This window comes from Macadamia integrifolia, chromosome 2, assembly GCF_013358625.1.
Source record: "Macadamia integrifolia cultivar HAES 741 chromosome 2, SCU_Mint_v3, whole genome shotgun sequence".
NCBI classification, from domain to species: Eukaryota; Viridiplantae; Streptophyta; class Magnoliopsida; order Proteales; family Proteaceae; genus Macadamia; species Macadamia integrifolia.
Window position 1 is genome coordinate 3,487,925 of NC_056558.1, and position 23,950 is coordinate 3,511,874.

Here is a 23,950-nt window from a genome sequence, read left to right on the forward strand (position 1 = left end):
AAGGGCCCGTTTGGTATCGTTCTAAAAAAAAGTTTCTGGAGTTTTTTGTTCTATTGGAACGAAAAAACGGAATCTTTTGTTTGGTGCACTTATGGTCCGTTTCTCTTTTTTTGGAACAAAAAGTGAAAAAAAAAAACTGAAAAAAACGAGATTGGACAGTTCCATTTTCCCAGTTTCGTTCCATTTTACAAAAAAAAAAAAAAAATTCCCGATAAAAATATGAAATTTTGAAACACCATTTTTTTCGTTTTAAAACTGTGTTTTGACACAGAAACTGAAATTTTCGTTTTTGACACGAAACGACGTTTCTGAAACAGAAACGATACCAAACGGGCCCTAAGTGTCACATGTCGACAATCGTTCCACATACCATGATATTGTCCATTTTATCTAAAGTTCGTTGTATGATTTTAAAAAAAATCTCAACATGTGAAGGTGGTCACTCTTACATATAAGGACATTTCATGGCCAAGACACAAGATGTAGACCGTTGTATAACAATTCTAACCACTGTGTGTCATTATTCTCTCTACCCCGTGATGTATAAAATCCAAAATATCCTTGACACTATTACAGGTTGATCACTGATTCACTTCCAACCACCATAGAGGTTCAAAACCCATGGATTAATAGATTCTCTTGACAATACGATGGTTTAAGTTGTTGCTCTTTGGAACTTTATAAATCTTATTTGAATTTTTCCCACTTAGATTCTTCTTCTCTTGTCACATCTATTTTATCTCCAAAAACCCCTTGGGTGTTTTTGCACAATGAGCTGTTACAAAACCTTACTCAAGATTAATTGGTTGAAAGATGACTCATCAGTTTCGGGAGGCAAATGTGGTTATTGATCTGCTTGCCAAGAAAATTGCAAGAACCAATCATCTTTTGAGGTTGACAATTATATAAACAAGGAGGTCACATAGAACATGCTTGAAAAAAAGAAAAAAAGAAAAAAAGAAAAATAGTAGATTTAAATTTGATTAACTTGCCACGTTCTTTTTATCTGTGGTGGTTTGGATTTTTTCTTGCTGGTGGTTATCCTCAAGGTGAAAAATATATATCAATGTTTGTTATGATCCCATATTAGCTTATGAGGGTTGATTTCATATCGATTTTCTATGGGTTGATATGGTTTTGGGTCCCCTCTTTTTTTTTTTTTTTTTCTGCTAATAACAGGTATCCAAGCCTTCGATTTGACTAGTCCTGCGGACTTATACTGATCCCACAACCACATGGACCGGATCATACCAGAGTTGAATGAGAACCATTCAACTTTCAGTGAAAGCAGTGAAGAGCACTAAACACCTCGTGTGAGTGGCCCAAGGTGTGCCTAGTGGGAGTCAAACTCAGGACGTTCGACTTTACAGCTCGTACCAAGTTCGTTGTTCACCAACTGTGCTACCCCCTCTTCGGTCTTGGGTCCCCTCATCTTGTTAGCCTGTTTATGAGGTTGAGTTATTCCAAAACCATAATAGTGGTATCAGAGCAATCGATCCTCGGTCCCACTTGCGCGCGGAGGGGACAACCTTGTACCAAAGTGAGAGCCACTAAGAAATGGCTATGCTATCGTGGACATCAGGTCTGGTTCCGAAGCTTGGTGGTATGTTACGATCCCATATCAGCTTATGAGAATATTTAAGGGATGGTATCGGTATGCTGATATCAGCCTGATGTCAATCTGGAATAGATCGGATCAATGGGTATCAGTAGATTTTGCCCCTACTTTTTATAAAAAGTACTAATTTTTTACTATTTTACCCTTGAACCGATCTAGATAACCATTCTGAATCGGTCAAAGATCAGGGATCGATCTCAACCTATACCAATCCTATACGATCGATACCAGAACGATACTTGAAACCATGATACCTACACGTTAATTATGTATTCTTTCTTTTTTTCTAATATTTCTTTTGGTGGTCTTTTTAAGTTTTAACATCTTAAAAAAAAAAAGAAAAAAACAAAAACAAAAACAAAAAAATCATTTGTTGGACTGGTGCTGATCCGGTTAGGCTTGAGTTTTGTTCCATGTGAGCTTTTAATAAGAGACCCACTAAACATTAACTCTGTTCCCCCAAACCTCAGGTGTGGTAAGTTATATGGGCCCCAACGTTTGGTGTGTTACCCAGACTAAATTGGAAGGGGAGTGGGTAGTGAAAGCAATCGCAACAAGTAATTAGCGATTAAACTTATTGATTTCGCTTCCTGTTGTAATTCAGTTAGTGTTTGGTAAGAATATCCAATGATCAATTAAGGATGACAAGTGATTGTTCCTTATCTTTCTTTATTTTCCCAACAACTATTGCATTGAAATTTCTATTGGAGAAACTTGTGACCTGATTTATACTTTTTTTACCAAGGAAAAACTCATTTAAACAGCCCCGCTCTAGTAAGTTTATCAAAGTTGGTGAGGTTGGGGTGTGTTATGCCCACACTTACCAAGAGACTATCTTGCGTCCAAGTCCCCTGGGTATTAACTTTCCCTCCCCCTTTCTATAGTGTACTCATCTTAAAAAAAAAAAAAAAAAAAAAATATTGCATCAAAATGGCCCCATCTTCATTGTGCCACATGGAATGGTAATATGATGATATTTTACTGTTGGATAGATGTTATACAGTCCAGAATCTAGATTAGTCACTTTTCAAATTTTATAAGCTAACTCAATCAAGGGCAGGAGATCGTCACTTGGTTGTGTGACCTTTGCACCAACATGGGGGTCAATAAGAGTGCATGCAAGGGCATCAGCACTCATGAGATATTTTTTAATTCACAGGAGGTGAGATGGTACTTTTGCACCTCCTTTGTCTAGGCGCAAGGGCCACACGACGAGGAAACTTTTTTTTCCCCTTCAGTTGAATACCCTCTTGTATATGAGATGCATTTCCACCATTCTATGTATATTCATGCACACCTACATTACTCCAACCGCTATTGTGCACGTACCTAGATCCTCTCCAGTGCAATTAGGTGCCTAGGGCACATCCAATGGTTGAGATCACCCGAACACGCATCCCAACACATGGATGTACACTCTAATAGACTCTCAAATGTCAGATGAAAACTGAACACCCTATCGTGCCAAAGAGGATCAAATTCCATCATTGTGCACTTTTCATAACCTTAAATTTTTCAATCCTCATATTTAGCATTTTTTGACAAATACTTTTTTTTTTCTTCTTTCTTTTGTTACTAGATAAACTTTGCTATGAGTAAAATTTTAGGGCCTTAAGCAGTTAGGCCTACCTGCCTATAAAATTTAGGAATTTTGGCTGCCTTGATAAGCTTATAAAAGGCTAATTCTTCTTGACACCCCTACCTAATATCTTTTTCTCTTGTACCAACACTTTCCTAATTTCCACCAAACAAAATCCTATTCTGTTTGTAATCCACATTGTGGACAACCCTTTTCCTTCTTAGTTGTTCTGCACCACATATAGTTATTCATTTGCAACCAAACACCATCATTATTTTTCTCATAAAAATGTTTTTATTTCTCCACCTATGATTAAAGAAAAATCACAACATAATGAATAAACACTTAAAAAATTCAATTACATATAGAAATTTTTAGTCTTCCATTAATCATTTTTTCATACACCAACAAAGTATTAAAATAAAGAAACGGAAACATAGTAGATTTAATTGAAATACGAAAGTGGTGGACTTGATCCCATCACTAAAGCATAGATTAAAAGATTTATGAATTTAAGTGTGCCCAAATCAAGGCTTGACCCTAAATAAATTGGCTTCACTAAATTAAAACGGGTTGGCTAATCACCATCCACCCTCACTTTCAAATTTCCTAATACAATGAAAACCACTTAAACTATATATGCACATACAACTCAAACTTAATTAAGTCTCATCGTAACTAAATGAGGTCTTTTACATAGATTCTCTCTCCAATCAACTCTCAACTGATGTTTTCTTCAGTTGTTGCGGAATCAATCTTTATAGAATGTTCTTGGACCTCCTTGTCTTTGTTCTCATCACATTGATCACAAATTGAATCCAACATTGTCACCACCTCCCCCATGGAAGGCCTCTCCCTTGACATCTCACTTCCACACAAGCATGCAATCCTTAGGAACTCCTTAACCTCTTCCACCTTCAACCCGTCTCTAGACAGAGTCTTATCGATCATTTCGACATGCCGGTCCTCCGCAACCATCGTCATCGCCCACTCAATTAACCCTACTTCCCTCCCATTCTCCATCTTCACCGGCCAATTCGGCCGCCGCCCCGTCGCAACCTCTAGCATTAATATCCCAAAGCTATACACATCGGCCTTTAATGTCGCCAGAGTGACGCCGGCTTTATACTCCGGCGGCATGTACCCCATCGTTCCGGCGACTTGGGTTGACACGTGTGAAGAAAATGCGTTGACCCTTCTAGCCAATCCAAAATCGGCTATGTGTGCCTCAAATTCTGAGTCCAATAACACATTACTCGCCTTGATATCTCTATGGATGATTGGGGTTTCTAAACCGTGTAGGAATGAGAGGCCTAGGGCTACACCCTTTATGATCTTGATCCTCGTTTCCCAATTTAACGGCCATGACATGTCATCCACAACAGGTGACGTGTCTTGAAGCCATTGGTCAAGGCTTCCCCTCTCGATAAACTCATATATTAAGATCCGGTCATCGCCGGAAACACAGTAGCCAAGGATCTTAACGAGGTTGCGGTGACGAATCTTACCTAGGGTTTCCATCTCGGCGTGGAATTCACGGCTTCCTTGGAAAGCATCTTCGCTTAGCTTCTTGACGGCGACGGTGACGCAGTCGGAGCCGTTGGAAAGCCGAGCTTTGTAGACCAGGCCGAAGCTACCGTCTCCGATGATTCCGTCGCTGGCGAAATTACGAGTGGCGACCATGAGATCAGTCATGGAGATCTGATTGAGGGAAGGATCGAACGATGCGCTTTCATCGATGTGGAAGGAAGAGGTAAGATTATTAGGTTCTGGTCTGGTACGGCTTCGGGTTTGGGTTTTTGGCTTTGTGTTTAATTTGCAAACGAAGAAGATTAGGGCAAAAGTTAGGGTTACAACGACGAAGCTCGCAGAGGCTGCAAGTAAGGCCGCAACAGTGGATTCCATGAGTGAGACACAGGATTGGGCTGGGGGTGAGAAAGTGGGGAAAGTGAGAGGAGAAGTTAGAAATTAGGGAGATTTTAGTTGGATTTTTAGGGTTTACTTGCGAGAGACGTTGAAGAAAAATTGAGCAAACGTTGTCAGAGGTTTGACTAGACTGTAAGTAAAAAACGAAGAAGGGAGAAGGAAGAGTGGAAGAAAGGGAGCCGCCATTAACGGTGGTTCGAGGAAGGCGGTGTGGGCTTGCAGTGGAAGTGCAGTGGAGTCGTTGGAATAGACTTGGGACGAGTCAATGGTTTTCTATAAAGATAAAGTGTGACAAATGGACAACTTTACTACCCAAAAAAAAAAGACATATGGACAACTTCAGAAATTAGAATCGTTGGATTGGAATTTTTCATCTTAGCTTTGTCAGTAGGAATCATCTCAAAACTTAGAAAGGAAAAGATTCTGATCCAATGGATATTACTTTGGGTCTATGAGGAAGTTGGTCCTGAAAATCATTTTCCAAAAAGTCAAGGTGAATTTAATGATACGTTAGATGGACGCATCAAAAGACGAATTATTAACGTAGCTTAGGTAGAAAACTACGTGATCATGTTGGGTATACCCGGAATATTCTTACCCATCTGGATCAGATCCGAATCGGCTTGTATCGGCCTTGGAATTGGTATAAATTAGGTGTTCAGGGTTTTTCATATGACCCGAGTCCGATCAAGAAGACTTGGAATCTGTCTCGGCCGGTTACAATTTGGATAATCAGCTATGGCTGATTCTGATCTGGATCGACTAGATCTGATCCGATTTGTAAAACCTTTTGCTCAATGGATCTACACCGTCCGACTCATTAGAAGTTAGGGGGGAAATTGTCATTTGCTTCAAAACCAATTGGACAAAGTTTCCCTTGATCACACAGTGAGGTTCGATGCGTGATCCTAGGGTCTAAAACGGTGTCTGCCTACCCCCCTTACACCCACACCCACACTCACACCCAACCCAACTCAACTCCCGTAACCCTAATTGCCACAGTGATGGGATTTCCATTCACTGAGGGTGCAAGGAAACTCGGTTCAAACAAATTTGTCCAATTTGAACAATAAAGTTCATGGATAGTAGGGACCCCCAAAATTAAGGATTAGGATATTAGTGAAACAATATGTAAAAAGCTTTACCCTAAAGAGATAAGGGGAAAATAAGTACATGTTATCAATGTGTATCACATTTGAAAGGAGAGGACTAGTATAGCATCATTGAGGAGTGCACCAATGAATTATGATGGAATAGTCATGCAATGATTATCGTGCCTCTGCCCAGAGGTGTGCTCTCCTTTATGTGGACATAGGACCTCTCGCAAACACAAACAATTGTTCATAAAACTAAAAGTCATCCCATACGAAAAAAAGTTGGATAAAGACAAGAGAGGAAGCTAGCACTTCCCACAAAAAGTGTAGGTGGCCTTTTCATTATGCATTTCCCTCTCACAGTAGCTCTCCTTATAATTTATTATTATTATTATTATTATTATTATTATATTTATATGTCTCACATTAAATTTACCATTTTGTTCCTGCAATTGCCTTGACTTGGAAAATGCCAATGTAAACGAGCATCGTGTAGATTTCTTTCTTAATAAAAAATAAATAATAATAATAATAAAAAAGCCTTAGTCAAACAAATTTAAGCATATGATGAATTCTTATGAGTGAGAGGACCCACACGGTCTTTCCCAACCTGCAAATCTTTTTTTTTCTTGGGTAGGACCGAACCTGCAAATCCCACATGATATAAAAATGTGACATCGCATCTATCTTCACCAAAATTTGTTACATGGTAATCTCCGACCATTGGATAGCGGAGTTCATGTTAACTAGGAAAAATATTTTTAAAATGAGATTTTTTTTTTTTTTGATAAATCTTTAAAATGAGATTGAGAAGATAAAAAAAAAATAGTTGTTCTTGTAATAGTGGAAGACAAATTTTAAACATCATAAGATAAATTTGAGGAATCCATTTTTACATAAATTTTTTTAATCTAGGTCGTTTGTTCCCACTCAAAGTTTCGATTGTGCAGAATATTGATACACTAATTGAAATATATATATATATATATATCTAAAATGCCACATTATTTCAAGATGAGTTACCCGGAATTGAATACAAGATTGGCCTCCGTTGATTTCGGTTTAATTGAAATCATCTAACCCCAGAAATTGAAATTAGGAAGAATCAAAGATTTCAATAGATTTATGATTGTTTAGAGTTTTCTATTCAAATGGCTTGTGAATCATGTTTCGAAGAGATAACTTTCCATTGATATTTTGTTATTTTATTAATTAAAAAGGGTGGATAAATGATTAAAAAAAAAAAATGAAGATCAAAGACTATTCATGATCGATTCTAAAATAGATTATAAGATTTGACCTTAATCAAATTGAGGTTGATCGATTCCAATTAAAATCAGCTTCAATTTCTAAAACTATGATCACTACTAAACATTCTTCCATAATTCTCGATTTTCAAAACCCTATCTTGTCTCACGACAAATTTCATTTTGGATTAAAACGTAAAAGTATGAATTAAGGTTTACATATCCACAAAATTTAAACCTAACTTACTATATCATGTGATAAATTTTGTGCCGGCAAAAAATAATTTTCCTTGTTTCTAATTTGAAAGTAGGTTATTTTCAACCAATAAATCAAAATGAACAAAATGTCAAAGCCATGATAACATGATTATAACATGTATCTATTTTTCAAATGAAAATAATATAGACTTCATAGAGGAATTCCCCAAATTGACCAAATAGCTCTGGCATATACTTTTGAGTGGAAGAACATAAGTATGATTGAGATTGGGCTCTAATGTAAGTTTAAGAAAGGTTGAAGGTTCGGCCCTCCTATCCCCACGTCAAGTTAGTGATCAGTAATAAGTGTGGCTCAGCATCCCACCATCTAGCCTTTCACGGGTTCTCTATCTGGGCCAATGTGGGTCTTGCATCCAAAAAGATAAAAAAGATGAAAGAACAAAAATGTGGTTGAGATTATCTGATGTGCTGCAATTAAATCTACTTTCTCCGAAGTGGGCTCCTGGTCTCTCTTTTTTCCTTTGTTTTTTCTTATCAATGAGGGGAACCAAATTATGAAAGGGTAAAGGTTTTAGTTTACATCACATTCTTGTTTTCTTACGAGTGCTCCCACTTTCCCCAATGCATCTCTATCCCAAATTCGAACGAAACTTGGCGGCTGCCTGGGTTGCAGCTACTAGTACCAGCCAGGGGAATAGAATCTCAAGGGTAGGGGTGGAAAAATTCACTCAACCTATCCCTAAGATTCCATTCCCTTGGTTGTTACCATGGGGTTGCAACTACTTGGTTGCAACCTAGGCAGCAGCGAAAGTTTTTCCCCTAAATTCCACATTCGAAAGATTTTAAATTTGGAATCCTTGTCAATCGATACCGATTGTAATCAATCCAAAATTTTTAGTACTGGTTCCTCAAATTGAAAATCCAGGATTGTAATCCCAAAAACCCTAAAATCAGTCAATTCGATCAATCTAATTTTAAAATTTAATATAAGAGTTTTAATACTGAAAATTAACCAGTGGTCTATCTTAACTGGATATTATGTCTTTTAAAGTTTTGTTTCTATTAGTTTCTCATGTATTTCACGGGGTATAAACTCTTTTATAGATGTCTTGGCTAAGAAGGCTATGTTTATCATGTATATGACAAATTAGCCATATTCCATTCCTTGGTCCTCTAGATTTTGTAGGTCAGAGACCTTAGGTTGTACACATGATCTATCTCAATAAACTTTCTTTCTACTAAAATAAAAAAATAAAAAAAAATAAAAAAACAAAGCGATGTCATCTCAATCTTATGAGCCACTTTCGTGTGTTTTGGATAGGTTTTCAAAATTTCAGTACCTATTACGCTAATTCATGAAGGGTATGCTAACATTATAAACAACAGTCCCTATATAATCTGGTAAACATGCCATCAGCTCGGCAAGAGGCTACTCTGCACCCTCTCACACTTATTTTTTATTATTTTTCATTTAAAAAAATAATAAAATAACACTATAAGGAGAAGTACTATACGCCCTACACTCGGAGAGCCTTTTCCCTTCTTAATTCTCGGAACTAAAAATTTTTCTCAGTTTTTGAATTTTTTTTCAAGTTCTTTCAAAATGGGTTTAAAAATTACTGTTCGTTTTCAGAAGGCAAAATGGAAGATCTTCAGAATATTAAAAGAACAATTTTTTGGGTGCAGACTAATTTCCATATTGTTCGGATAGTTTCCAGGTGAGGGTATTAAAAACCCCTTAGAAGGTTCTTCATTTATTGTCTGATTCTCCAAGTAGAAAAGCTGGAAAAACAAGCAAACAGCTTAGCATTTCTAGGATGTCTCTTCCATGGCTTCTTTGATGAGGCACCATCAAGATCTCATAGGGGTTTAGGTTGACAAGCACATATCCATTAACCACCCAATACATCAAAGTTTCATTACTAGGTTTTTCAATTTAATCTTTTAACCTTTGTATTTATCTCTTCCCTTTCGACATGAAATGATCTCACTACCCTTCTATGTGTAATATTGTTTTGTTACACCACCTTACTAATGTGTTCCCCTATGCTGCTTCCTTAAAGAACCTTCTCCCTAATTTTTATTTATAAAACCCGAGAACCACCGTCACCCACCACACACTAGGTAAATCAAATGTTAATAGTCATGGTCAACAAAGGCTTAAATGTTTATTTATTGAAATAAAGATGCGGAGGCAAATGAAAATATAATAAAGATGATGTATGGAGCTCAACTACCTGAGACCCCCAAATAACGGATGAGATGTCAGATTGAGATATAAGTCATTGCCTTAAGAATTGGATCGGTCATTGAACTGAAGAGGGACCAGGTTATCCTTTTACCTGGAATGCCAAATGCTTTAAATCTCGACTTTTCCACCATTGATGTCCCTTGTAAGTAAACTGACTAATTTGTCAAATATTTTAACCCTTCCATCATCTCCTACAGAAATTTAAGCCACCTCTATAGACCTTCCAGGAGTACAAGTGACATGCCAGATGATGGATGAATGGAGGTCAAGTTCTACTTTCAGTTTGAAGCAGCTGGTTTCAATCCATTTCTCAGAAACACTGGTTGCCACATTATCTTAGCTGCCCCTCTCATGTTCTTCAATGTGGGCCTGATTTCATTGTACGAGGAAGTTCTTAAAAAAAAAAATTTATGCTAAACCACATCCACTGCACCCTCCATTGGACATGAATCAAGTGGCTCAACAACAAATTCAGTTGACCGTAGATGACCTTCAAATGCTAAACCATTGCTCATTGCAACAGTGTATTCTTGTTTTCCATTGGTATTAGAGTCATATTTCGAGTGCTCATTATTCAGAATCTTGGAAGTGGATTCATCATGTTAGATCAAACACAAAGAAATACGAAAATAAACAGACAAAAGATCTGCACGACACAAAGATTTAATGAAGTTCACACACCAGTGTGGTATGCTACGTCCTCGGACGAAGAAGAAGATGTTTCATTTTGCCAAAAAAAGATTACATCCAAGCAGCGGCGAAAAAACTCGCCCTGAAACCCTAACTCAAAAACCCCCCCAAAATACAATGAATTTCTCAACAAGACAACAGTACATTATATATTCCAAGTCATGAGTCGACCCATCGGATCACGGTAGATCTGATCAAACCATACCGGGAGTGTAACCCCCACACCCCATACGAGGCCCAAGCCCGGAGCCTAGCATTGATCTCATAAAACTTCCCATTCGAGGTGCCACCAAAATATGTCCGAGCAGATCAATCTTCAAAACGGGTCAAGAATTCGAGATAAACTTTATCACATCATCCTCAGAATCATAAAGAGGGATGGATATTCTCGATTGAGTATCTTGTACAAGAAGGTTAAGAAAGGAGAAATGAACAATTTACGAGGATATACAAAACAAATGTTGAACAAAGGAAGATTTTTTTTACTTCAACAGACATGAAGTTTAGAAATCCACACTTTCTTTCTTCCTCTACTGAATCTCCCATTAATGAGCAATTTCTTAGGGCAAACATAGTCCTAACCATTAAAAGCTCAAGGTTTTGGACACTCCATGTGGTGGCTCAATGAGTGCAACTAGGTTGATTTTAAAGAACACATATAAAAATGTAGATATGAATAAATTGCTTGTTAAGCAGAGGCACCAAGTTACAAGCATACTACTACCATTTCAATATAATGGTTATAAACAAGTCACACTTATGAGTGACAAGGAGACTAGAAGCCTTGTAATCCAGAAAAATAGGACATAGGAAAGAAGCAATGCACCTATGAAGTCAGCTCATATTATGAATGTAACCCATATTGCAATCAATGGTTTGCGAATGGTGCTAGTGTGTTCTCCTATCTGTTGTGGACTTTTGTGTTGTTGTTCTCTTGATCACATTCATTTACAACCTGACTTGAACAGAGTTGAAAGAAATAGTGAAAATGACAATATTGAGAAACAAGGGGAGTTATTGATAACTCAAGAGTCTCAAATAAGAAGCTCACAGCCCATGGTTGTGGAATGTGGATACTATCACCAGACCTTACATCCCAGCTTCGAAATATAAAAACAATTTTCTTAGGCAACACTAAAGGAAATGCCACCTCAGCTCACATTTTACTTGAGCAAACAAAGGATCATCAACGATCCTTGAGAGGAGGTGGCTGAGCTGGAGTCTGTTGCTGATCCTTTGTTTGTTCAAGTAAAGTGTGAGCTGAGGTGGCATTTCCTTTAAACACCACCTGGTAACTAGTTTGGACAAAGCTCCATTGTCCTATTGTACTCACAATTATTTATGATGGAAGAAATCCAACAAGCTTGACATTATGCATGTCACATGGCAATTCATCTGGTAGGCATAGTTTTCATGGCATACCCAAGGCGTAGAAGGGGCTGGACGTGAAGAGACACCGACAAGGCGTTTAAGGCAACCCTAGTTATCAAGGCACACACCTAGGCGATGTCTTGACAACTATATATGTTTCACATAAAAGCTATCAAAAAAAAAAAATCTTCCAACCTCCAATGTTTAACATAAACAAAAATGATACCCACATTCAGACATAGGAGGCAAAGATGTACATAAACAAAGAGAAAAAAAGGGCAAACCCCAAAGTAAACAAAATGGTAGGCTCAATAGGTCAAAACACTCCAAATTTTAAACAAAGTTAACAAAATTAAAACCTACCCAAGTCTTAGACTGTAGCGACCCCCCTCCCCTCCCCATAAAAAATCAAATTCAGGGTAACCCAATTCAATACAGTTAAATCGAACAATCACACCAGTAACAACCTCCATTACATATACAAAGATAATGAAAATCAACAAACAATATATAAACTCAAATACTTACATTGTTCCATTTCCAAACTTGGTAGACTTTGTTAGCCATGACAAATTGCTCCAGCTACACCTGAAAAAGAATCTAATATTTGGAGCCTAGGGGGGTTCATCTTCTTACCATCTAAATCGCTGGGAGGGAAGTTGAAACTTAAAAATATTAATAATAATAATAAATTAAATTTAAAAAAAAAAAAGAAGAAGAAGAAAAAAAGATCTAGGTTGCAGAATGTACAGTCGATTTAAGTGGTGGGTCATCAGGTTTCGCACTTTCTCTATAGTTTTCTCTCTCTCTCTCTCTCTCTCTCTCTCTCTCTCTTTAATTTTCCCTTTCCCTTTGTTTTTTATTCCACACACTACAGAATGTTTTAAGCCAAAACTTCCAGGAGCTATAGGTGGGAAAAAAACTGACTAAACAAAGGGCGCGTTTGGTAATTGGCTTCTTTCCCTCTTTTACCCTGGTCAATGTAGGGTACTTTGATAATTGATGACCTATGACCACGAGTGAGTCGCATCTTGACAACTCCAGCATAGAGTCTACAGACAGGGACCTTAAAAAAAAGAGAAATCGTTTGGGTGTAACTCTCAACTCAACCATTGGTTTCTCCTACGGTCACACAATACTTGAGGTATGACCTTCATGGTTAAAGTTGTCAATTTGGGGATTATCCGACTAAAACTTGGTATCGGATCATCTCATTAATAAATGAGAGGGTATTGAGATCTGATTTAATATCAAATAATAAATCGGACAATATGATTGTAAGGCGAGATTTCCAATGATACCAATTAGATATTGAAAGAAATCAGAACCATTGTTACTGTTTCCAAAGGTATATATTCCATGTGTCTTGTGTTCATGTTTTATGACTATTGGTCATCATTAGTTCTTAGTTATTATTTGAGAAACTTACATCTGATCTTAGAGAGTTTGAAAGAGTAATAAAACTATAAAATACATCATAGGTTTGTATTTCAAGTTGCTTTTTAAAGTAAGGGCTGGCATTTTAGATCTAATGATAATGAATTTTTTTTTTTTTTGTATGAATGATTATGAAAACATTTACAACACTAATGAAACCATCTCCCTAAGAATCATCGAAATTCTTATCCCTTGTATAAAATGGCAAACCATTTACAAACCGGTACTGTCCCATCTTGTTAATAATTTTGACCTGACCCATGTTTTGGTCTTGTTAACTAAATAAGACAATTATAGGGTTGACACATTTGGTACAGATATTGGTATGAATGGCTAGATTTGCCAGAACACTAGAATTGGAAATAGATAAAAAAAAAAAAAAAAAAATCATTGATCATTAGTTTTTTAGGATTTTTAATATATATGCCTCATAGATTCATTTACAATAGGTGAGTTTCATTTATTTTTCTAATTAGATTAATGAAAAACACGATATCAAATTCAACAAATAAATAGAAGCTCTGATACCAAACTATTCATTAAGGATCGCATTTGTTCAACATTTTTATTTTAAAAAATGCACTTAGCCAATAACAAATATATATATATATATATAAAATAAAATAGTATAATATAATATATGTTATGGATATAAAGTTAGATAAACTAAATGAATCAATAAAAAAATTAGGTAATAGTACAGTTTATTTCAATGACTATTTTTATGACATATCTTTAGATTTTTTGAGAATCAAACTACATCATATAATTGATTTTTTGTTTCATCTTTTAAACCTATATTTCCAATATTTTTTAATTTCTAAGGTGACTCATTTAATTTATATAGCTTATCATCTATAACATATAATTAAAACTCCAAGTAATTTCGATAATTTTATCTATTTTCTAAATCACGTATGTACAAAAGAAGTCAACAGGATGTAAGTTCTTGGTATAAATTATAAAGTTGTATTGTAATATTTATGTAATACTTATCCACACAAACCTCTTCTCTTTTATACTTTTAAGAATTAAAGATCAAAGTGCATCAATAACCAATTTCAAAATAGATTTAGAATCGACATTAATCAGAATCAAGATCCTCCGACCTTAACAATTTACTCAAATTTAACTTATTTCTTCTCCCATTATTATGTTATCCACCAATAATGTAGAGTTTTATAAAGCATCATGGGGTAGTTTTTCTTAAATAATTAACAAGAAATATGTTTTTGCTTAAATCTCAGGCTCTGTTACAAAACCAACCTGAAATTAATCTTCCTCATAAAAATTTTTAGCATGACTGGGTGAATTGTCTTGAGCTGAGCTCAAGCCCTGGCTATGGTGTACATTCGAGCTTTGAAAATTTGAATTAAAATAAGAAAGAAGGTCCTAGCCTCCTAGGTACTTATTAAAGCAGGAAAGGTTAAACTGGTCATTTTGAGGGATGGGTATCAAACAAGTATCAAAAGAACCGAGGTAAAGAGGGGAAGATACGAAACGCGACCTTCTTTTTATTCATTTTTCCAGCTCATATGATCATATCCCCGGAAGCGTTTACAGTTCAGACTTCAGAGAGAGCGAAGGGAGCAAAGTAAAGAAAAAAGGTTAAAGGTTAAAGGATAAAGGAAAAAAAAAAAAAAAAGAGGGGAGAGGCACTTCTCTCTATGCGTGCGTTCTCATTGCAGGGGAGTCAAAAAAAGCATACAGCGAAACCCGACGACTCTCTACTGAAATCCACTGTTCATTTTGCTCCCTAGGCCGCCTTTTTTTTTCTTTTTTCTTGTAGTTTCGACTTTCAACTACTTACCTGGGTTTTAGATGCGAAGAAGATGAGCAACCCCAAGTTCCAAATATTCGATTCTTTTCCAGCTAGTTTGAGCAATTTCTAATGGCTAAGCGAGTTTATCAAGCCTGGAAAGGAAATAATGTAAGTATTTGCGTTTCTATGTCGAGTTTATCAAGTCTGGAAAGGATACAATGTAAGTATTTGCGTTTCTATGTTGTTTGTTGATTTTCACTGATTTCTTATCTGTGATAGAGGTGGTTAGTGGTGGGTTTTGTTTGATTTAGCTGTATATGGATTGGGTTACCTTGGATTTGATTTTTCTTGGGGGAAACGGGTGGGGGGTTGATTTTGATTTTGTAAACCTTGTGGAGTGTTTGATCTATTGAGCCTACCGTTTGTTTATTTCGAGGTTTTCTTAAGGTCGCTTTTGCTTACTGTGTTCCGAATGAGGGTATCTTTTTGTGCAACTCTGCGTATTCAATCGCCATGTGAGTTAATGTTAAGTTTGTTGGATGCCTTCTAATCATATGATTGTCAAGGGCAATAGGACAGTAGAGCTTTTCCCAAAGTAGTTGCCAGGTGGCATTGCATCAGCAGATTTTTTTTTCTTTTTTTAGAAGCTGGGATGTAATGTCTGGTGATAGCATCCACAACCATGGGCTATGAGCCTACTTATTTGAGACTGAGTTGTCAATGAACTGGATAGTGGTCAATAAGACTAATCTAATAGGGAGGTGGAAGTAGAATCCCACTCCTTACTATAGGTTTAGAGATTATGAAAACTGTCTCTTCGAGATGCTGTCTTCAATTATAGAAATTATAGAATTTTGCAGAATTTCTCTAGTGGTTTTTTCTATATAAGCGCACTAGTATGTGGTATTTCTTGCCTGCTGAATAGGACCTGGTCTTTTATCATTAGGACAATTTGGGTAATAGTTTTCGCGGGGAGAGGAAACTGATTATTGTTTACTGCTTTTATTAAGAATAAATGGAGCTATAAGGTTTTGTTTAGAGTCTTAGTGACAGCTAGACTTCTAATAATTCCTTCTGCATTTAAGGTTCAACATGGTACAACTCTGCCTGGTGAGCAAAATTGGATGTAGTGCAGCATATGGTCAGAGACTCAGGTTCTAGGAGTGAGTGATATTGTGTTGTGCCATTTGGTATTTGGTTCCGTACTTGCCCAGATGGCCAATCCTTGGTGTCTTGGCTCAGCCAAGTCTTTACAGCATATTTAATTTCATCTTTTCCCTGTTGGCTGCTGGTTGGTTTTTTTATAAGTTGATATGATATCAATTGGGTACTTCTGTTGGAGGAGTGGTTAAAGCATTAGAAACCCCCTTGTTTCTCAAGATTGTCCTTCCATTACTTATCTTAACTCTCTTCAGGTTGGGTAGTTACAACAAAAACAACAATAACAACTCAGCCTTATCCTAACTAAATGGGGCCAGCTACATGGATTGTTGCCCTCCAAGCAGTTCTATTCGACGTTATACTTTTTGATACATGGCCTATGCTATGCATTTCTTTCCTCAACACTTCTCCTAAGGTCATTTTAGGTATGCTTCTAGCTCTTTTTGTTCCTTCAGTCTAAATCAAGTCACTCTCCCTTACTGGAACATCCAAAGGACTCCGTTGAACATAGCCATGCCACCTCAAACAAATTTCTCATAGCTTATCATGTATCGGAGCTACTCAGCCTAGTCTCAAATCAGCCCTAATATGATCATTCCTTACTTATTCTTCATAGTTTTACCACTCATCCATCTTAACATCCTCATCTCCGCTGCTCTGAGTTTATTTGCATGATACTTCTTAATTGTCCAATATTCCGCACCATACATCATAGCCGGTCGTATAACTATCCTATAAAATTTTCCTCTAAGTTTTAAAGTAATACGTCGATCACATAACACACTGGACACACCTCTCCGATTTATCCATCCTATTTAAATTCTTTGTGAAACATCATCCTCTATATCACCTTTATTTATGATTGAACCTATGTATCTAAAATAATCACTTTGTGGGACCTCTCCCTCATCAATTTCCACAAACTCGTTATCCATCCTCATGTAAGTATGTAACTAAGTTACACACCATATACTCCATCTTCTTTCTACTTATCTTAAATCCTTTTGATTCCAAGGTTGATCTCCATAACCCCAACTTGGCGTTAATCTCTGGTTTTATCTCATCTACCAAAACAATATCATCAACAATAACCATATACCAAAAGACCTCGTCTTGAATGTCTCTGGTTAATTCATCCATGATAAGCACAAACAAATAGGGGCTTAAAGATGATCCTTGATGTGACCCGATTTTAATTAGGAATTCACTACCTTAACCCTCCACAATTATGATACTAGTCATCACACTATCATACATATCTTTAATTATCTCCATATGTTTACTTGAAACACTTATCTTCTCTAGTGTTTGCCAGATTAACTCTCTAGGGACTCTGTCACAAGTTTTTTCTAGATCGATAAAGACCATTTGGAGATTTTTCTTACAACCTCTAAATCTTTCCATGAGTCTCTTAAATAAGTAAATAGCTTCTGTCATGGATTTTCCCGGCATAAAATCAAATTGGTTCTCCATAGACCATAGTAGTAATTTATTTTTTTAGGTTGGTTTCAGTAACCCTTTCCCATAATTTCATAGTACGACTCATTAGTTTTACGCCTTTATAGTTATTTCAACTTTGAATATCACCTTTATTTTTGTAAATCTAAACCACAATGTTGCTCCTCCATTCATTTGAAATTTTCCTTGTGCTCGTAATCTAATTAAACAGCTTGGTTAGCCAAGATAAACAACTGATTCTTAAACTCTTCCACACTTCCATTGGGACTTCATATGAGCTTTGTGCCTTGCCTACTTTCATCCTCAAAAGCTTTTTTTCCCTCTCTCCAGACACTTTGATTTTTTGTATATATTTAAAACATATATACAAAAACCTGGGAAGATCAATTTTCGGGTTAAGAAGAATCTCCATATGGAGCACTGCCGAGAGAAGATCAATTTATGGGTTAAGAACCTTCCCTCTTCCTTTCCTTCTTCTTCAGATCTTCTTCTTTCTTCTCCTGCTTCGTTTCCTTCTTTGGGATTCAATGAAAGAGTGTTTTGGGCGTAAGGGGGAGAGATGGTTTTGGGTTTTGGGCGTAAGTTTCGAAAAAGGTGGTGGTTTCAAAACTGTAAATGGTTTGGTTTTTGAAAAAGCTAAGCGGTTTCAGCTTTCAAAATCTATGTTATATTAACTGTTGGATGGAGAAAAGACACGTGTCAGTAGATTATGAGGCATTGGTAGAGAGTTGGAGAAGCAAGAATTGGAGACGAGCTAAATCCTTGGTAGATGCCTTTGGTAGAATTGCATGTCTCAAAAATGAGGTAATTGTGCTAGTGGAAAAAATGTTAAGTGATCAAGGTAATGGTAATGCTGGGATGTGTGTAAAGTGGAATAGAATTAAGGAGTGCATCATGTGATCATGACTGTAAAATTTTTGGATGCATCGAGATATTATTATAAAATTGTTGGGCTTGCTGTTACCCTTCAAAGTTGACGGCCTTGATTACATCAGTGTGTCCAGTTTGTATTTATTTATTTATTTGTGAGTGACTACATAGAGATTGTGAGCATTCATAGAAATTTTTGTCTAGGGGCTGTAAGAGTAGAAAGGGAGATATCTGGCTGGCCATAAAAAAAATATTTTTAAGGAGCCTAGGGGCATTGTTCATTTTAGATGAGTTATAGTCCCCAAGTTGATGGTTTTTGGAGGCCATAATTTTTTTCCATTGTTATATAATAAGTGCTTTCATTTTTTTCAATGACATTGCAATTGTAAATTGGAGCAAGGTACACATTCTCAAGCACAACGTTTTCCTGGTTGAAGAAATCCATTGCTGATTCAGATGTGTCATGTGACGCTTGATTATCAATGAGAGAGTGCAATTTTTAGCTCTCAGATTAGCATGTCCATGATTGAGTGTTTGTTGATTACATCTAGATATTTCATGATCAATTCATCAAAATATGATAACACATGAAAATATTCCTCCCAAGAAAATTATGGGGGGCCAGGTGACTCTCTCTCTCTCTCTCTCTCTCTCTCTCTCTGGGGTTACAAGTCTATATCTGCCACTTGGCACTTGGCATCCAAAAGACGTAGCATGCTGCTCACATACTGTGTCTTGACTGGAAAGTTTCAGCCCCATGTAGTAGGTTGAGTTATAAAAATGATTGAAAAGGAAATATTTTGAGAAATGATTTGAATGGTAGAAAATATAAGGGGAGAATTCCAGTATGCCATATGGCTGGGAAGGGCCACAAAGTTTGATGTGTGGCTAATCCTTAGGTCCTCCCTATCCAACAGTAAGAATTGCACCATCAACCCTCCATGTTGGTTAAATAATACAGCCAGTGCAAGCAAATGGTCCTTGTTGGGCCACCGGCTAACATTTCCCATGGGTGACCTAGGGAACACATCTTCTCACATTTTTGTGTGGTTAGTTCTATAGAGATAGTATAACCAAGAATTAAAAACAGAAAGATCAATGGGGACAAAATCTGACGATGAATGAACTATACATAACCTTTATTTATTTATTTATTTATTTTAAATACTAGTGCTTCTGGATCATTGGGGAGGATTGCCATGTCATTTATTTTTGAGGGTTAGTAAAATTGTCCCGGTATGGTTTTCATTCCCTTGGTACCGATAGAGGGAAAGTGGTTGGAGACTTTTAACTTATTGGCTTGTACAGTGGCTTGTATGAAGTGTCATTGGAGCTGCTTCCCTCTTGGTTCAAAATGGTGTTGAAGTCATTGTTTCTTCTGATGTAGGTGTTTTTGTTCAGCAGTACAGTTGTCAAATCCATGATGTGGGTTGATTTCCAAAGTTGTTTCGAGGTATTGGTGCTAAGCAAAAATGAATTTGGGAAAGCCAATGACCATGTCAATTGGAAGTGGGAATTGGATATTGCTAGTTCCTTGCAGACTTTTGTTCTTATTTAGGTCCTTTGCTTAAATTAATTGCCTTCTTGTTATTTTTGTTCAGAGTGGGGCGCCATAGCTCATTTCATCTTTATCTTCTTTTGTACAGTAGCATGCTTCCTTGTTTTTTTATAGAGGCTAGGAATTGCTTGTCATGGAGCCCTTCCTTTTCTTATATGACTCTTTATACCCAAAGACCTGCTAGAGTTGGAAGCTGTTATGTGTGTGGTATTTTCAGTAAGAGAGGCAATTATATTTTCGTACTTGCCATCCTTCATTATTGTTTATTTAATTTTAAATTCCTTGCTTATGAGAAAAGATCTGCTCTATATGGGTTTAACAGAAGCTAATTCTCTTTTCATGGACTCTGAAAAAATAGTACTCTTATCCTGCATTTTTTTGGTTGCCTTTTCATTTTTTCTTCCTTCGCTTTTTGCAGAGGTTCATCTTTGGTGGGAGGTTGATATTTGGACCCGATGCCAGGTCACTGATAGTCACCATAATCCTTATAGTCGTTCCCATCATTATTTTCTGTGCGCTAGTGGCAAGGCATCTTCGCCATTCATTTTCACCATACAATGCAGGATACGCAATTCTGGCTGTAGCAATTGTCTTTACCATCTATGTTAGTCTCCTGACTTCTAAATTGTTTGGCAGTTCATGTGTTAGTAAGCTACATCAATAGGGTGACCAAAAATAAATAAAGCTATATCAATAGACATCTCAAGATGTCTGAGTATGCATGGTTTGCTTGCTTGCTTCTTCTTTTTCTTTCTTTCTTTTTTATTTGTTTATTTATTGACAGGTAGGCCCCAAGGAGAGTTGAACTCTTGACCTTTTTATTGTGAGGAATTGGTCTTTGCCAACTGAGTGAACCCCCTTGGGGTAAGGTTTGCTTGTTGGTTCTTATATGATCACCACTCAACCCTTGATTGTTCTTCAGGTGGTGAGCTATTCTACTGTGTTCCCCGACTGAACACAAACTCTTGGTGTGGACTTGCCCAAACTTATCCCCATGACATTGTAGATTTATTCAATTGGTTTTTGTAATCTTCAGTGATTATATTCTCCTTCCAGTACCATAAATTTCTGTGTTATTTATTATCTTATGATAGGTTCATCTACTGTTGTTCTTTTCTTTCAAGTATTGTTGTAATTCATGCTTGAGAGCGAATCTCAGTGCAACGGTAAAGTTGCTCGATTGCAACCTAGTGGTCATGGGTTCGAGTCGGGAAACAGCCTTTCCGCGAAGCTGGGTTAAGGCTGCATGCATTATGACCTTCCCCAGGACCTTCAGTGGTGGGAACCTTGCGCATTGGGTATGCCCTTTACTGTTGTAATTAATGCTTCTTTGGTGTTTATAGGTATTGGTGCTTCTTCTTGCCACGTCAGCCCGGGACCCAGGTATTATTCCACGTGCATCACATCCGCCTGAGGAAGAGTTCTGTTATGAATCTTCAGCTTCGGTTGATGTTGGTGGAAGGCAAACTCCAAGTCTACAATTCCCTCGCACCAAAGAAGTTATGGTTAATGGTAGAGCTGTGAGGGTGAAATACTGTGATACTTGTATGTTGTATCGTCCTCCCCGGTGCTCTCATTGCTCAATCTGTAACAACTGTGTGGAGCGATTCGATCATCATTGCCCTTGGGTTGGCCAGTGCATTGGATTGGTATACTGTTTAACATGCAGGTTCTTTATTTTTTGTAGGTGTTATGTTTCTCTTGCCTTCTTTAACACACCCCACACACACACAGGAAATTTCTATGGCCATGCTCTTGGTAGCTCCAATGTTGCAATCGCACTAATTTTAGTCTGACCATTTGTTTTCATGTGCAGCGTAATTACCGTTACTTCTTTATGTTCGTTTCTTCATCAACTCTTCTTTGCATCTATGTGTTTGCCATATCAGCATTGTACATTAAGATACTCATGGATGACAATCATGGCACAGTTTGGGAGGCAATGAAAGAGTCTCCTGCAGCGGTGGTGCTCATGGTCTATTGCTTTATTTCTCTGTGGTTTGTTGGTGGTCTCACTGGCTTCCACTTATATCTTATTGGTACAAACCAGGTCAGCTCTCTCTCTCTCTCTCTCTCTCTCTCTCTCATGCACAAATAAGCAAGTCTTGGTTTTCTTTGTTTATCTTCCTCCATTCGCATTATTCCTTCTTTATTTTTCTTGTTGGGCTGCTTCCAAACTAATCTAGTCTTGTTTTCGCTTTCCCAAAACCTACTTTGTTTGGTTTTGACTATGAATTGACTTTCTACCGTGTCGTCGCTGATAGGTATTTGAGTGTCTTCACATACTTTCTTTGTAGCACTTGCGTTTAGGTGGTATAGCTTTCCAGAGCAGTATTGTTGCTGCAACCAGACATTGGTGTTGTTTATGTTTGATTTAAGTGGTGTCAGTTCTAGTTTCTCCAGCTGTCCCCCACCCCCCAGGAGAAAGTGAAAATAAATAGAACATAATATGGAGCTGTACTTCAACTCAGGGACCGAATATCTATGTTATTTTTCCAGTTGGGCCTTTTTTTTTTCTCTTGGATGGCCATGTCACGTGGTTTAAATAAACTGGATTCTTTCTTCTTGTTACCTGATAATTTTGGTCTGTGCCCCACCTAAGATTTGACTGTAGTTATTTGAACTTTGTGAACCCCATGTCTTTTTTTTTCAACTGTTGCAGCTTCTTAGCTTTTATCACTATTATTTTTTTAGACAACGTACGAGAATTTCCGGTACAGAGCTGACAGCAGGCTAAATGTCCACAACCTTGGTTGCTTAAATAATTTCTTAGAAGTTTTCTGCACCAAGATAAAGCCTTCGAGGAACAATTTCCGTGCTTTCGTACAGGAGGAAGTGCCTAGACTTCCAATGGCCCGTACACGTGATATGGAAGTGGAAGATTCAGGTGGAAACCCACGTGCTAAGGTCGAAGATGATTTAGAGATAGGTGGAGACCTAATGAAGATCTCCCAGCGCCGTAACTTTGAAGAATTGGATGAAGACATTCGTGGCAGAGGCCGCAACGGTCAACGTCTTGATACTCCAGATGCTGACTTAGTTTTGGATTCAGACCAACAAGCTCATGCTGTTCGATCAGAGGCTCGCCACTCAAGTTGGAATAGGAGGAGTGGGAGCTGGGATGTATCACCTGATATTCTTGCCATGAACTCTGCATTCACCGAAGGCAGAAACTATAACACACAAAAGGAATCACAGCAGTAAGGCATTAGTTATTTTGGGTGATTCATGTGACTTACATGGACGCGGATGCACTGGATGGTTCAATGTTCATATCTGAGTTTGTGATGGACCCAATTCAGGTCATGGTTGATGAAAATGTGATTGATTGGACAATTACAGATGAGCTTATGAAATCAAATTAATTCCTCTTTTATAAACCATGTATCCATATGTGCACGGGATATGACCATTTCCATTTGTTCTAGGGGCAGGAGTGTGTTTGTAACTACGGGGTGATCTAGGGGATAAAAGAAATACGTTGCTTTTCTTCTTTGGTTCTTTTTAATTCTCTCACTTGACATTATGTAAGTTTGATATTGTGGATTTGTGAATCTTTGATGGGTGGCTTGATTCTTTTTGTGTAAATTATCACCCTTATGGATTTGATGATTCCATAGTTCTATTCATGGGTGCTTTATCCAAGCTGTTATATAATTATTTTTAAGCCAACCACTGGTCAGTGTATGGGTGCATTCCTTGTAACAGG

At 37.3% G+C, this 23,950-nt stretch overlaps 2 protein-coding genes across 2 annotated transcripts; one reads left to right on the forward strand and one right to left on the reverse strand.

Annotated features, from left to right (window-relative positions):
* Nucleotides 1–3,731: 3,731 nt before the first annotated feature.
* LOC122092713 (phytosulfokine receptor 2) lies at nt 3,732–5,405 on the reverse strand. Its single transcript, XM_042662959.1, has one exon. It carries the CDS (start codon nt 5,100–5,102, stop codon nt 3,918–3,920), a length of 1,185 nt encoding a protein of 394 aa, XP_042518893.1. The 5' UTR covers nt 5,103–5,405; the 3' UTR covers nt 3,732–3,917.
* Nucleotides 5,406–14,992: 9,587 nt separating this feature from the next.
* Nucleotides 14,993–23,829, forward strand: LOC122071962 (protein S-acyltransferase 8-like). The gene is made up of 5 exons (XM_042636457.1): nt 14,993–15,362; nt 20,660–20,845; nt 21,585–21,890; nt 22,058–22,291; nt 22,936–23,829. Exons 1-5 carry the CDS (start codon nt 15,324–15,326, stop codon nt 23,443–23,445), a joined length of 1,275 nt encoding a protein of 424 aa, XP_042492391.1. The 5' UTR covers nt 14,993–15,323; the 3' UTR covers nt 23,446–23,829.
* The last annotated feature ends 121 nt before the right edge of the window (nt 23,830–23,950 follow it).

Coding starts and splice junctions, on each gene's coding strand:
- LOC122092713 (XM_042662959.1), bottom strand. CDS start 5,102: ATGGAATCCACTGTTGCGGCCTTACTTGCAGCCTCTGCGAGCTTCGTC.
- LOC122071962 (XM_042636457.1), top strand. CDS start 15,324: ATGGCTAAGCGAGTTTATCAAGCCTGGAAAGGAAATAAT. Junction 15,363..20,659: donor AAGCCTGGAAAGGAAATAAT/GTAAGTATTTGC, acceptor CGCTTTTTGCAG/AGGTTCATCTTTGGTGGGAG. Junction 22,292..22,935: donor ATCTTATTGGTACAAACCAG/GTCAGCTCTCTC, acceptor TTATTTTTTTAG/ACAACGTACGAGAATTTCCG.